This window comes from Alosa alosa, chromosome 15 (genome assembly GCF_017589495.1).
Source record: "Alosa alosa isolate M-15738 ecotype Scorff River chromosome 15, AALO_Geno_1.1, whole genome shotgun sequence".
Lineage (NCBI taxonomy): Eukaryota > Metazoa > Chordata > Actinopteri > Clupeiformes > Clupeidae > Alosa > Alosa alosa.
In genome coordinates, this window is record NC_063203.1 from 30097344 (window position 1) to 30110248 (window position 12905).

General features: G+C 43.9%; 1 protein-coding gene across 1 annotated transcript; it reads right to left on the minus strand.

Moving 5' to 3' along the window:
• Positions 1–3683: 3683 nt before the first annotated feature.
• LOC125307936 (cysteinyl leukotriene receptor 1-like) lies at positions 3684–4832 on the minus strand. Its single transcript, XM_048264067.1, has one exon. It carries the CDS (start codon positions 4830–4832, stop codon positions 3684–3686), a length of 1149 nt encoding a protein of 382 aa, XP_048120024.1.
• Positions 4833–12905: the final 8073 nt, after the last annotated feature.

Below are 12905 nucleotides of genomic sequence, written 5' to 3' on the forward strand. Positions count from 1 at the left end.
CCCCTTCTGATTTGCTGAAGCAGTTACTAGGCCTGCTATATTTAAACACAATTGTTGCCGCAAGGCATTCCAACCTACGGATTTAAGAAAAAAAAGTAGGCCTAAATCAGTGGTTCTTAACTGGTCTGGCTTTGGGACCCACAATTTCCCATGTTCATGAAGTCACGACCCATATATATTTTATAGCGTTCAAGACAACAGATTTGGTGAGCTACATGCTAAGAAAGGCGAAGTGCCTGTAGGCCTATTTGTTTGGAACATGCTGTTTGGCATTACATTTGTGAAGTCTCCAGTTCCTGATGTCACCTTAAAGTACTTGACAGGTCTGTCTTTGACAGGTGTACTTTATTATGAGGCATTTTTACTCATGTTCCAGCAATTGTGAACATCGCACACTGTGGATTCTGCACCATTTCATCTCAATTTAAGTCTATTTGAAATGGGCGATTTCTTCCTTTTTTTTAACCACAAGCTCCGCGACCCACCCAGAATGGTTCTGCGACCCACTTTTGGGTCCCGACCCACCAGTTAAGAACCACTGGCCTAAATCATACATCATTTAAAAATAACTAAATTTAGGCTAGTTGGCTACGCTTTTCCATTAAAGCACAGCACACGGAATGAAAGCGGCTGCATGTCTGGCAATAAGCATGAGGAAATCTGACACTCTTTCAACTACATAAAACATAATAGTCAACCATCAAATACCCCCAGATTTCAGTGTCCATCAGTCCCAACATTTAGCAATATCAAACAGTCCAAAAGTAAATAAAAATCCCAAACCAAAACGAAAATCGTCTGCTTTTGATAGCCTGTAGCCACTCCAAACAAAATGCATGTCTCACAATAAAACGTGTTAGAAAAATATATCCTAATTTGTTATTGTTCATGAAGCCGTGTCTGGCAAGTTGTTATTTTATGAGTAGGGGAGAACCGGGACGAATGAAACACTTCTTAATTAAACGTAATTTACAAAGACATCGTAAAACACTGAAAGTTAATATTTTGTCACTAGCAACCTACATCTATCCTCTGTCAAATACAGTTACATTTACAGCTCTGAACAAAACCGTTCAAGAGTTATTTAAGTAGAAGTCGAAAATGCGTTGGCTGGGACGAATGAAACAGCATGGGGGACAAATGAAACATACAGCTTAAATTATGTAAACTTCCCACAATTTCAATATTTGACAACATATCATTAATGGTACTTCAAGTATGTGTTATTTTAGATAGATTGCTGCTGGGCTATATGTCTCGGTTCATGTCTGTTAACAACTCATTGCCGTCATGGTGAAGCGCATATCTCGCGGTTATGGAAATAGCATGCACTATGCCATTAATATAGCTAGAATAATGCATGTTTCGAATTATATAATGTTTCTATAGTACAAAATGTTATTTAACTCTGTTTTACGTGGTTAAATCCACCACACATACAAATAAGTGCCCTTCATGACCCACAGGCCATCAGTCTCCATAGGTTAACATGGCAAAACTGGACCCCCTACCTGATAGCCCCAATATATATTTGCATCTTTCTAAAGCTGCTTTTCCATGTCTCACCTGCATAAAATATAGTATAAACACAGATATGTGTGCATTGACTTAGAATAAATGGGGTTTACTGCCTGGTCGGGACAAATGAAACAGGTGTTTCAATCGTCCCGCCGTAGACATTTAGCATTATAGGCTGTTTTGCATCCATTACAAACAAACATGCAATGTGAACGTCTGGGATTGGGGAGAGCACTAAATGGTCTACTGAATAAGCATGAAGTCAAACCTTTAAATGAAAAACACTCTTTAATAATCAAAAAAATAAACCGCTAATGAAGTAAACTTGTGACCATCAAAAATAGTTTATCGCCTGCAACTCCGTGATACCAGGACGTAACAGGAAGGCATTTGGCTGAGCAACGGAGGTTAATATGCTCTATGTTTTGTCCAAATGATGACTGTCTATCATCGTTGCACTAGGAGAAAACCGGAATGTTTCATTCGTCCTCCATTTCAATCGTCCCGGTTGTACCCTAGCCTTTTAGCCTACTTTATTTGTAAGAATAAAATTCTACAACAGAAGACTCATAAGAAACTAGATTTGCGGTTCCGAGGAATTGCAAGAGTGGGTTTGATCAGAGGCATGGAACTCGGCCTCATCCAAGGATTCCAACGGTACCTCATTTATGAAAATCGGGCACACGGATCAAAAGTTATCTGCATTAACGCAACATCCAATAAGCTAAAACGCATAAATATTGTGGTTGCTATGCTGGTTGTTAGGGCAATCATGCTGGTTGCACGCGAGATTTACGCCACATCCCAGAGAGTTCTGTTTTCCCAAGATGGCGCCCGTCTGTGAACGAGACGTGAACGGTACTGTTTTTCTTTTTAATAAACTGCCTGTAGACTTACACAGTTCTCAATGCTTCGGTTTACATGTAGATACCCTCATTATGCTACGGTGTGTGTTGCTATTTGGAGCCTTGGTAGTGATTTATTTTTACTCTACGTTGGTGGGTCAGGTGACGAGCCGTCGAATCACAGCACAGCACCCAGAATGCCTTGCAACACACCGTCATGAAGGGACTGAGTAACTTAACTTGAATAGTAGTGTTGCATGGATGTGCATAATATTTGTATGAATGTGTGTTTCTCAATGTTATAATCTATACAACTGTATACATGATTAAGTTTGAATCGAGCTAGCTGGGCATTGAACTGGGCTGAATGGACTGGGAAAAAGTTTTTTTATTTTTTAAATGACCTGTATGAACATGGATTCACTTTAAAAAAAGATGGCAGAGCGCAACCTTTACATTTGGTGCTGGCAAGGCATTGGACTGGGCTTCATTCGAGGATTCCAACGGTACCTCATTTATGAAAATCGGACATACGGGTCAAAAGTTACATGCACACACCTTCATATACACAGACAGCCCAGCCCAGCCCATTAGACAGTGCCAGATGGCTTAGAACTCTGCCAGATGCAAGCTTAAACAATTAGAGCTGTGATGTCACAATCAGAATTAGAATCCTGAATATTCCGCCATTCATTTCAATGGGGCCGAAAAACGCAGAAAAACGGGAATAACGCGAAAACGACAAGGGCGAGCGACACGAAAGTAACAAGCTCCCTATACCGTTTCGGGCCTGAATTTTTGGAGTTTGAACCGCGTCGATAGCTCAAACGGTCTAGGAGCAGTAGTTCGTACAAAAAGTGGGTGAACAGGAATAATATATAAGAAAACTTAAGAAGAACAATAGTGGGCTTGCTGGATCAAACCCACTAATAAAGGCCTGCCTCGAATATAATGGGAGCTCTACAGTGTGCGGATCTTCACTTTGTCCTACCTTGAATATAAGCCAGCCCCAAATAAAGACTTGTGCTTTGCGCAGCCTAAGTTATTAAAAGACTCCGGTCACAATTTGAGGATTTACGGTAGACTTAGTTATTTTTTATTACTCTGATCCAATCTGACTCTTGCTCAGCCATTTGTTTGCATTGTATCTGACTTGTATAAACAAACTGCAAAAGGTTAAATGTTCTGGGGCCATACCAAAGAAATATCTAGAACTTCTAGAAAGTTTCTCCTCCTTGTCGTAAACCTGCCATTCTAACTGAGTTGAGTCCAAGCTGTGAGGTGGTGGCACGTTCGCTGATGCTTTCATGAGTCAGGTCACTACAGGGCAGTGCTGTCGCCATCGTCCCCTCTGTCCTGCTTTGGGCTCGGGGGCTGGACAAAGACCAGAAGCTGCTGGGCGTGGGGGGAGGGAGGCGTGGGGGAGGATGTGGTGCCCCTGCTGGACGAGCTGAAGCCGTTGCCCTTCCCCCAGGGCCAGTGACCGCCAGTGACCGCCGCCGCCAGCGTCTTGCGCACCGCCTGCAGGAAGCCGTTGCCCACGAACAGGAAGATAAGCGGGTCCAGGACGCTGTTGGCCACGGCCAGGCAGAGGGTGGCCACCACGCTGCGCTCCAGCTGGACCCGGCTCTCGCACGGCGCGGGCTCCCGCGAGTAGGCCAGGTGCAGCGTGCGCTGGACGTGATAGGGCAGGAAGCACAGGCAGAAGACCGTCAGCACCAGGCAGATCAGCACCACGTCGCGCATCCTCCGCCCAGCCCGCGCCGCCAGGACGTGGCGGATCATCAGGGCGTAGCAGGCCAGCACTAGCACCAGCGGCAGCGATAACCCCACCACCACGGCCAGCGTGTTGACCCGGTACAGGAAGTTCCAGGTGTCCGCCCCGCTGGGCTCGAAGCAGCCGCTCGCCTTGACCCGGAAGCCATCCATGGCCGCCACGTATGCCACGTTGATGGTCACGACGAAGGTCCAAATGCCCGCGCACAGGAGGCGCACGCGCCGGCAGTAGACCCGGTTCTGGTGACGCAGGCGGCCGGACAGCACCAGGTAGCGACACACGCTCAGCGCCATCAGGAAGTAGATGCTGCAGTACATGCTGATGTAGAACAGGTAGGTGGACACCCGGCACGCCAGGTCCAGTACGTCCACCTCACGCTCGGTGTGCGGACGCAAGCCCGTCGAACCTCCGCTGCCGCTACCTCCGCCGCCCGACTGGGACCACAACTCCCGCATGTAGTAGCCAATGCGCAGTGGCAGGGCGAGGATGAAGATCAGGTCGGACACGGCCAGATTGATGAGGATGATGGTGGACAGCCGGTTCTTGATGGACAGCTTGCAGAACACGTAGAGGGCACTGCCGTTGCCGAGCAGGCCGAAGATGAAGACCAGGCTGTAGACCACGGCGTAGGTGGTGTGCTTGTACTCTGAGGAGCTGTTGCAAGTGGAGTCGTTGCCCAATTCCACCGCCATGGAACCTCCTGGACAAGAAATCAAAAATTCAAAAACTTGATTACAAATCTGTGATTCTTAAAGCCTGGTAACTACAGCTGCACAAGACAATGAACCATAGGCAACCAAGTGAGGAGAAGGTCAGCGATGGTGTGAAACATCACGTTAGGGGAAAGAGAGTGTCAACATGGAACAGTGAAAGTTGTCCTCTGTGGGTTTGTGCCTTGTGTGCTTGTGTGTAGGGGTGTGTAATTGTGATGGTGTGTTTTGTGTTTTAGTTTGTTTGTGTGTTTGTGTGTATGTGTGTGTGTGTGTGTGTGTGTGTGTGTGTGTGTGACTTCATGTATAGGCTGCCATTCTGCAGAACAAACAAGTCTGGAGTCATATAAATGATTTTAAAAACATTAAATAATGATGAATTGTAGTTAAGAAAAACATTCCTTTACTGGACTGATTAACAGGAGTCGTCTGAATGCAACACTGTTTTGAGAAGTTAGTTGTGCTTAAAGGCATCAAGTTAGGAGACACAACTAGCTAAGAATACACACACTCCTTTGCTCACACAAGCACAACACAAGGACTTGAGTTCACAAGCTTATGCAACACTTGAGTTTGCTATTTTCCTTTCTTTTTTCTGTTTTACAGTTTTTTTCTGGACTTTAAATTTGTCCATGTTCTCTGACCTGTGAAATATTTCAGTGCTATGGTAACTTGACAAGATACCTCAAACAAGGACATTTCCAATTTTGTACATTTTAAATAAGAAATGATTGATAATGGCATAATTATTGGCTTCTAATTGGTTTAACTGATTGCATGGTATTAATGTGACAACTTGTTTTTTTTTACTTAGTTTAAATTTCTAAATAAGCCATCCATTTGGATTGTTTGTCTGAGTTATTGTCACTGATTCATAGTGGCCAATCTATTACACCAACTGGCTGGGAAGTGCAACAGTTGTGGAGTCGGTACATCTCCAAACTCAAAAACAGACTAACTGACTAACAGCAGAGACTTTCTAATGAATGACACAGCACTCAAAAAATCCTCTATAGAAAGGATTTGGGTTTATGTTAGGGTTAGGGGTTATGTTTGGATTAGGGTTTACGTTAGTTTGAGGGTTTACGTTAGGGTTAGGGGTTATGTTTAGCCTGACGAGCCAGACCCACATTAAAATGTAGGGTCTGGGCACTCACCGTTTGCAGTGCTCAGTCTGAGGGGCAGGATAATCAGTTGTCTTTCAAATTCCCTCTGCACGCAATAGGGACAGCGGCAGCTATGAGTCCCATGCGTTTCCCACCATTAGCGGAGCTAGTTGGCTAGTTCAAACGCTTGCCAACTTAATAAAAGCTTAACTCGTGTCACACTGTTCGCCAACAGCAACATATATCTTATTTGTTTTCAAGTAGCAGGGAATTCAAGCCAAACCGTTGCAACTCTGCCATCAATCATTATGTTAAGCCCACCTAACGACTCTATACACGATTTCATTGGCCTGATTGAGTTTCGATTTCTGGAGCTCACAAGCCAACGGAGAGTTGCTAGACTAGCCCTGGCAGCAAATGTAATTGCTAGGGGCGCGTCTAGATTTCTAGGCTAGGTTATGTTTGTATTAGGGTTTACGTTAGGGTTAGTGGTTATGTTTGGATTAGGGTTTACGTTAGGGTTAGGGGTTATGTTTGGGTGAGGGTTTACATTAGGGTTAGGGTTATGTTTGGATTAAGGCTAAAGCAAATTCCTTGGTGAATTACCTTACTATTCAGATAACGTGTGAAGGCCTAATTTGTCCTACTGAAGTTTGGCCAGTAGAATGCATGAGTGTCTTTAGGTCAGCAAAGTTCGATGTCATTCGTCTTGGCCAAACAAACACTCCTGTTCCAGCCAGCTTGCACATAAAAATGCAAGAAAGAGATATCGTGCCTCTTTGGGAAACGTTAACACACAAAGACATGAGATTCCGTGCCTCTTTGTGAAACATTAACACACAAACGGACACCATCAACAAACACTGACTACAACTGTGTCCAAAAGAGCAGAGCAAACGCGCCACAAGGGACACAGTCATTCTGGAGAAAGATTATTGTTGAATGATTATCCCTTTAATTACTGTAACTCACTACAGCTGTTCTTTTCTTTGTTTGTTTCTCTCTCCCTCCTTCTCTCTCTAGGCACATTGTTCTCACTGATTGAAAAATATAATAAAAATCTGAAATAGAATGGAATACTATTGAATTTGGTTATGTTATTATTTTCATTTTATGATTTGGGATTGCACAGCATGACTGCTGCACATAAATAATATGCAATTGACCACATAAATAATATGTAGAGAAGATGTGTTCTCATCTCAGTGTGGTTCAGATTTGCAATACACTCCAGGACAGAGTGCTTCAGTTTCATGGCGACCAAATCTACAATAAATATTGGCTTGGAGGGTCCACGGGCCAGAGGGAAGGAGAGAGCGCAGCCAAGCGGATGTTTGGGAGCAGAGTGCAGTGGTGTTCATTACTGTGCAGAGTGCAGTGGTGTTCATTACTGTGCAGAGGGCAGAGGTGTGTTGAGAAATGCACAAGTTTGTTTATTTTAGATAAAGAGAAGCCAAGACGAGAGAGAGAGAGAGAGAAAAGCCAAGACAAGAGAGAGAGAGAGAGAAAAGCCAAGACAAGAGAGAGAGAGAGAGAGAAGCCAAGACGAGAGAGAGAGAGAGAAAAACCAAGACAAGAGAGAGAGAGAGAGAAGCCAATATGAGAGTCTTTTAAGGTTCCTTTATTGACAGTCAAAAAGGAAACCAGGTAACATTAAATCCAACCAATACCAGAGAGAATCGATCTGCAGTATTTACTGAGAGCCCTTAAACTCAACCCCACAATCTATAGTGAAAACTGCAGCAGTTACCCACAGACTTTCATCCAGATAATTGTCTTATGGTAGCTGCTGATCCAACCAATCGTTTTTTCCATGTTTGAGACAGAATCCCCAACACACACACACACACTCCCTCCACCCACCCACCCTCTGTGAAAGTAATCATGTTGTCAGCATGGGCTGCTTTGAGTGGAGAGACGTTGGATCCCGAAAGGCACCATGAGGAAGCGACACAGAGTCTCTGGCCAAAAGCGTGACTTGGCAACTCTGCCAGAGAGATAGAGAGAGAGAGAGAGAGAGAGAGAGAGAGAGACAGAGAGAGAGTGAGAGATAGAGAGAGAGAGTGAGAGATAGAGAGAGAGTGAAAGTGAGAGAGTGAGAGAGATAAAGAGAGAGAGAGAGATAGAGAGAGAGAGAGAGAGAGACGGCCTGCGTGCTCATGAGCAACCCTCCACAGGGTGACAGCAACCTGCAGTTCCTCTCTCCGCCACTAGGAGGAGGATGAGACAGACCGGCTGGCCCAGATATTATCAGCTCTTCCTCTCTCTCTCTTGCACACGCATGTGCACACACTCTCTCTTATCTTTGCTCTCTTTCTTCCTCTCTCTCTCTCTCTCTTTCCTTCCTGTATCCCTCTCAGTTCATTTCTTTCTCTCTTTTCATTCTTTACCTCTGCTCTCTCCTCCCTCTGCTCTCTCCTCCCTCTGCTTACACCGTTTTGGCATCGTCAACTGCCTGGCGTGGAGACTGCATCGTCAACAAAAAAAAAATCCTCTCCTTGAGATCTCTGAGCTCAGCCCTCACACAGCATTTTTTTGAAAGCTACAATCAATCTCCCAATTTTCTAAAGCTGCTCGCATATTTCAGGGTAGCCGTGGCCCACTGGTTAGCACTCTGGACTTGTAACCGGAGGGTTGCCGGTTCGAGCCCTGACCAGTGGGCAGCGGATGAAGTGCCCTTGAGCAAGGCACCTAACCCCTCACTGCTCCCCGAGCGCCACCATTGTAGCAGGCAGCTCACTGCGCCGGGATTAGTGTGTGCTTCACCTCACTGTGTACTGTTTGTGTTTCACTAATTCACCGATTGGGTTAAATGCAGAGACCAAATTTCCCTCACGGGATCAAAAAAGTATATATACTTATACTTAAAGCAGAGCAGTGATCTGGCAATGGCATCACTGATCCACAACTGTTATGTAACTGCCATATTCACAACTTCTCTGTGGGTCTGTGTTTGGCTAAGTGAAAACCGCCTCTAGTTGTAATCTGACATTCTGTAGAGTGACCGAATATTTATTACACACAAACACACACACACTCAAGCCTCTACTTCCTCACATCCTCTCTCTCTCTCTGTTTCTCATAAGAGGTATTCACACTAATGGTCGGGTGTGGTCAAAACCTGGCACTAAGTGGTAATAAGAAACCGTAGAACCCAGGCAATCTCTCTATGCATCTCTCTAGTCAAAGTACATCTTTAGTAAGGCCAGCTCGCACAGCATGACCCACAGCAAAGAGCACAACTGACAGCATTAAACAGCCATCATTATATAACCAAGATTAATAATTAAATATCATACCTGTAATTATTCAAATGGCTGTTGTAAACAAGATTGTGTGTAATGCAGTGTCATCTGGCAACGCAGTGGAGACTTGTCTTGTTCGCTGACACATCCAGTGGCAAGCGGCAAATGTCCACTTTGCAAATTTGTAAAACCAACATTAGACTTCAGTGGCATTGATACTCATGCGCAGTGTGTGTTCCATGTAGTGCGGGGAGATGTTATGATAAATGGCGCAGTGTGTGCTTCATGTAGCGCAGGGAAATAGCGTGATAAATGCAGCTCACGGCAGTCAGCGCTCACCACAGGCTCGCCATGCTCTGTCTCTTGCTCGCGTTCTCTCTAGTGTGGACAGGTCTTATCTGGGGCCAGGCATCTTGCCACAGCTTCCCCCAGTAGAAAGCCTGAGCTGTCATACGCTTTTGAAGAAGCGGCAGAGTATGACTGACTTTCTCTTGAGACAGTTATGGTTAGTTGCCACAAATGTACAGCAACTGACAGCAGAAAACACGAAATATCCACACAAGAACATAAAAAACAGTTCTTTGTTCTGCTTCATCACAAAATGTGTATTATGTGACCTGAATTTGACCTAATGTAAGCTGTAAAAGTGCACCTGGTAAAGTCAACTTCGTGGAAATCAAGATCAATTTGTCCACTCTTCTCCCAAAAAACAGTCAAACATTAGATTAAATATTACGTTTAGAGACAGCCTATGTCTGTGTGTGGAGTTAGGATGATTCTAAGGGCCCTGCACTGACAGAGGGCCCACAGAGGAACCAGCAGAGGGCCCACATTTTCTAGCAGCGCCCCTGTGGGGAATGGTGCTTAGTTATCTTAGTTATTATAATGGGCAGCCGTGGCCCACTGGTTTGCACTCTGGACCTGTAACTGGAGGGTTGCCGGTTCGAACCCTGACCAGTGGGCCGCGGCTGAAGTGCCCTTGAGCAAGGCACTTAACCCCTCACTGCTCCCTGAGCACTGCTGTTGAAGCAGGCAGCTCACTGCACCGGGATTAGTGTGTGCTTCACCTCACTGTGTGCTGTGTGTTCACTGTGTGCTGTTTGTGTTTCACTAATTCACCGATTGGGTTAAATGCAGAGACCAAATTTCCCTCACGGGATCAAAAAAGTATATATACTTATACTTATCAACTATAGTGATAAACCATGGTTATCATGGTTACCCATGAAAACAAAAAAAACATGGTCATGGTTACCCAAAAAAAACATGGTTATTCTGTCATAGTAAAACTATGGTTAATTGCCATAAGGGAGTCTGTGTTACTGTTGCCAGAATTGAATTTTAGTGAATTAGTGATACTATACTACTATACTGTTGTGCAGTTTATGGGCTACAGTGCACAGTTGGGAAGTTATGGTAGGCCTGCTTGGAGTGAATATACACACACACACTCTTAAAATGAATGTGTTGAAAACAACACAACTTGCATCGTTTTTAACACATCTATGTGTCCAGATAGGGACAACACAGTTTGCAGGTGCTATAGGCCAGTGGTTTTCAAAGTGGGGGCCGCGAGGGGGTGCCAGGGGGGCCTCAGCAATTTGAAAGGAAAAATAAAAGCAACAAATAAATACATTTGAAAAATGTTAAATATACCTATTACTATGAGGGTTGTTATACAATGCCTTTAGAATAATTTGTCGCATATCTGAACATTATATTTCCCATTATAATGACTGGGAATAATAGTAGAGTGATAGCTATCATATAGCAGAAAGCTCCAAATGCAATTTTTACACACTGTATGCTCAATCGCGAAGTGATTGTGGCTAAAATAATTATTAGAATTAGCTTAATGTAATTTTACATTTGCCGTAGTATTGTCGATGGGTTTAATAACACATCAAGGGGTCCTTGGCCAGAACCTAGTGATATTTGGGGGGCCTTGTTGTGGAAAAGTTTGGGAACCCCTGCTATAGGCTACAGACGGCTAATAATTTCAGATAGGACCAAATACGCATTTGCCATACACGCATGTAAACGAGCAACATGTTTTTGTTGTTACGTCACAGGGTGTGAATAGCTCAGCTGTGTGGCATGCTGTTTGCATCACTTTATAATTAGAAGTGGATGCTACAGTATTTGTACCCTGATGCATATAGTAATGTGTGCTATTTACACCCTGGTGCATGAAATAGCTAATTGTTGCAATCAAAACTTCTGTTTGAGAACTGATCTCTTCTTCAAATTCCACGCCTTCTCTGCAGAGACTTTGGTACACATGTACACTTACACTTCTACCACTTCTATCTCTGCCAAAACGCTTTACATGGGAATCCTGGTCTCCCACGTATTAAACCATGACACTAACCACTGAGCTATCTATTTCCACAAACAGAAGAGAGTTTGCAGGCAAACTTATAGTTCATAGGCCTGAGTGTCATAATCACAAATTTTTGTTAACTAACAAACTGATGGTTGTAGTTATTCACTGAACAAAGATTATGAAAATAAAACACAACTTTTCCACCTGAAACTTAATTTGAACAGATATTAGTACAGAAAACTTTCAAAATTCCTCACTCTCTGCTGAAACGAAAAAACGAGCACGCGAGAAACGTTTTTTTGTTGTTACGTCACAGGGTGTGAATAGCTCACCTGTGTGGCCCAGGCTATTCATACCAGGGGTGCAAATAGACACTCCGAAAATATTAAGGCAACAAGTGGCGTGCAGGGCTAAAGTTGGAGGAATCTTGTGTCGTGTTGCTGTAAAGATTGTGAGAGTGCTGCTGACTGACTAATAGACTGACTAATCGACTCACAGGTAAACGGCTTGATGTTCACAAACATTTAATTTTCTGTCTAAAGTCAGTCAGCCAACATGGTTTGGGAATTGGGCACACAGAAGCGAATTAAGTGAAATAGGTTAACATGTTTTATGTGAACAGTGCTGGTAATACCCAGCAATGGACAAACCCAGAGAAGGCTTGGTACATGTTTCGATAGATTGCAGCACCTTGTAGCCGATTAATAGCCCAATCACCTATTCCTTATGCGCAATAAAAGCTGTAGCCGGAATAGATTCATATAATCGATAATCGTTCATATTTAATATAGGCTAATGACAACCACTGCACGATGATGTCCACACGAAATGTAGCCTAATTTTCTTTCAGCAGAAGTTCCTATCAGCAAATATGGTTTGCGAATGGAACATTTTGAAAATAACTCCTTAAATGATTTCTGGTCATTTGAAGCAAGTCTATTGGGAGTTTGATCTCATCACAAACTACATCAATGGAGTAAGCCTAGCTCCTGAGCAAGCTTTGAATAATGTAAAGGTCACATCTGTTAAACTCACCTTTACATGTTTACTTTAATTAAATCTTGTTATTATTATTCATAAACCTTATATTTTAGCCTAAACAAAGCCTCACTGTCAGGCCTATTTTTTACCTTTAGTCCAGCAGCAGTGGCAGCAAAACAGTCAGACACTGTCCTGTGACACCCAGACACTGTCCTACAGTATGACACCCACTACTGTCCTTTGACACCCCACTGCTGTCTTGTGACACCCAGACACTGTCCTGTGACACCCACTACTGTCCTGTGACACCCCACTACTGTCCTGTGACACCCAGACACTGTCCTGTGACTCCCATGACTGTCCTGTGACACCCAGATACTGTACTCTGACACCCAGA

Excerpts from the sequence above, each read along its gene's own strand:
- LOC125307936 (XM_048264067.1), bottom strand. The coding sequence starts at position 4,832 with ATGGCGGTGGAATTGGGCAACGACTCCACTTGCAACAGCTCCTCAGAG.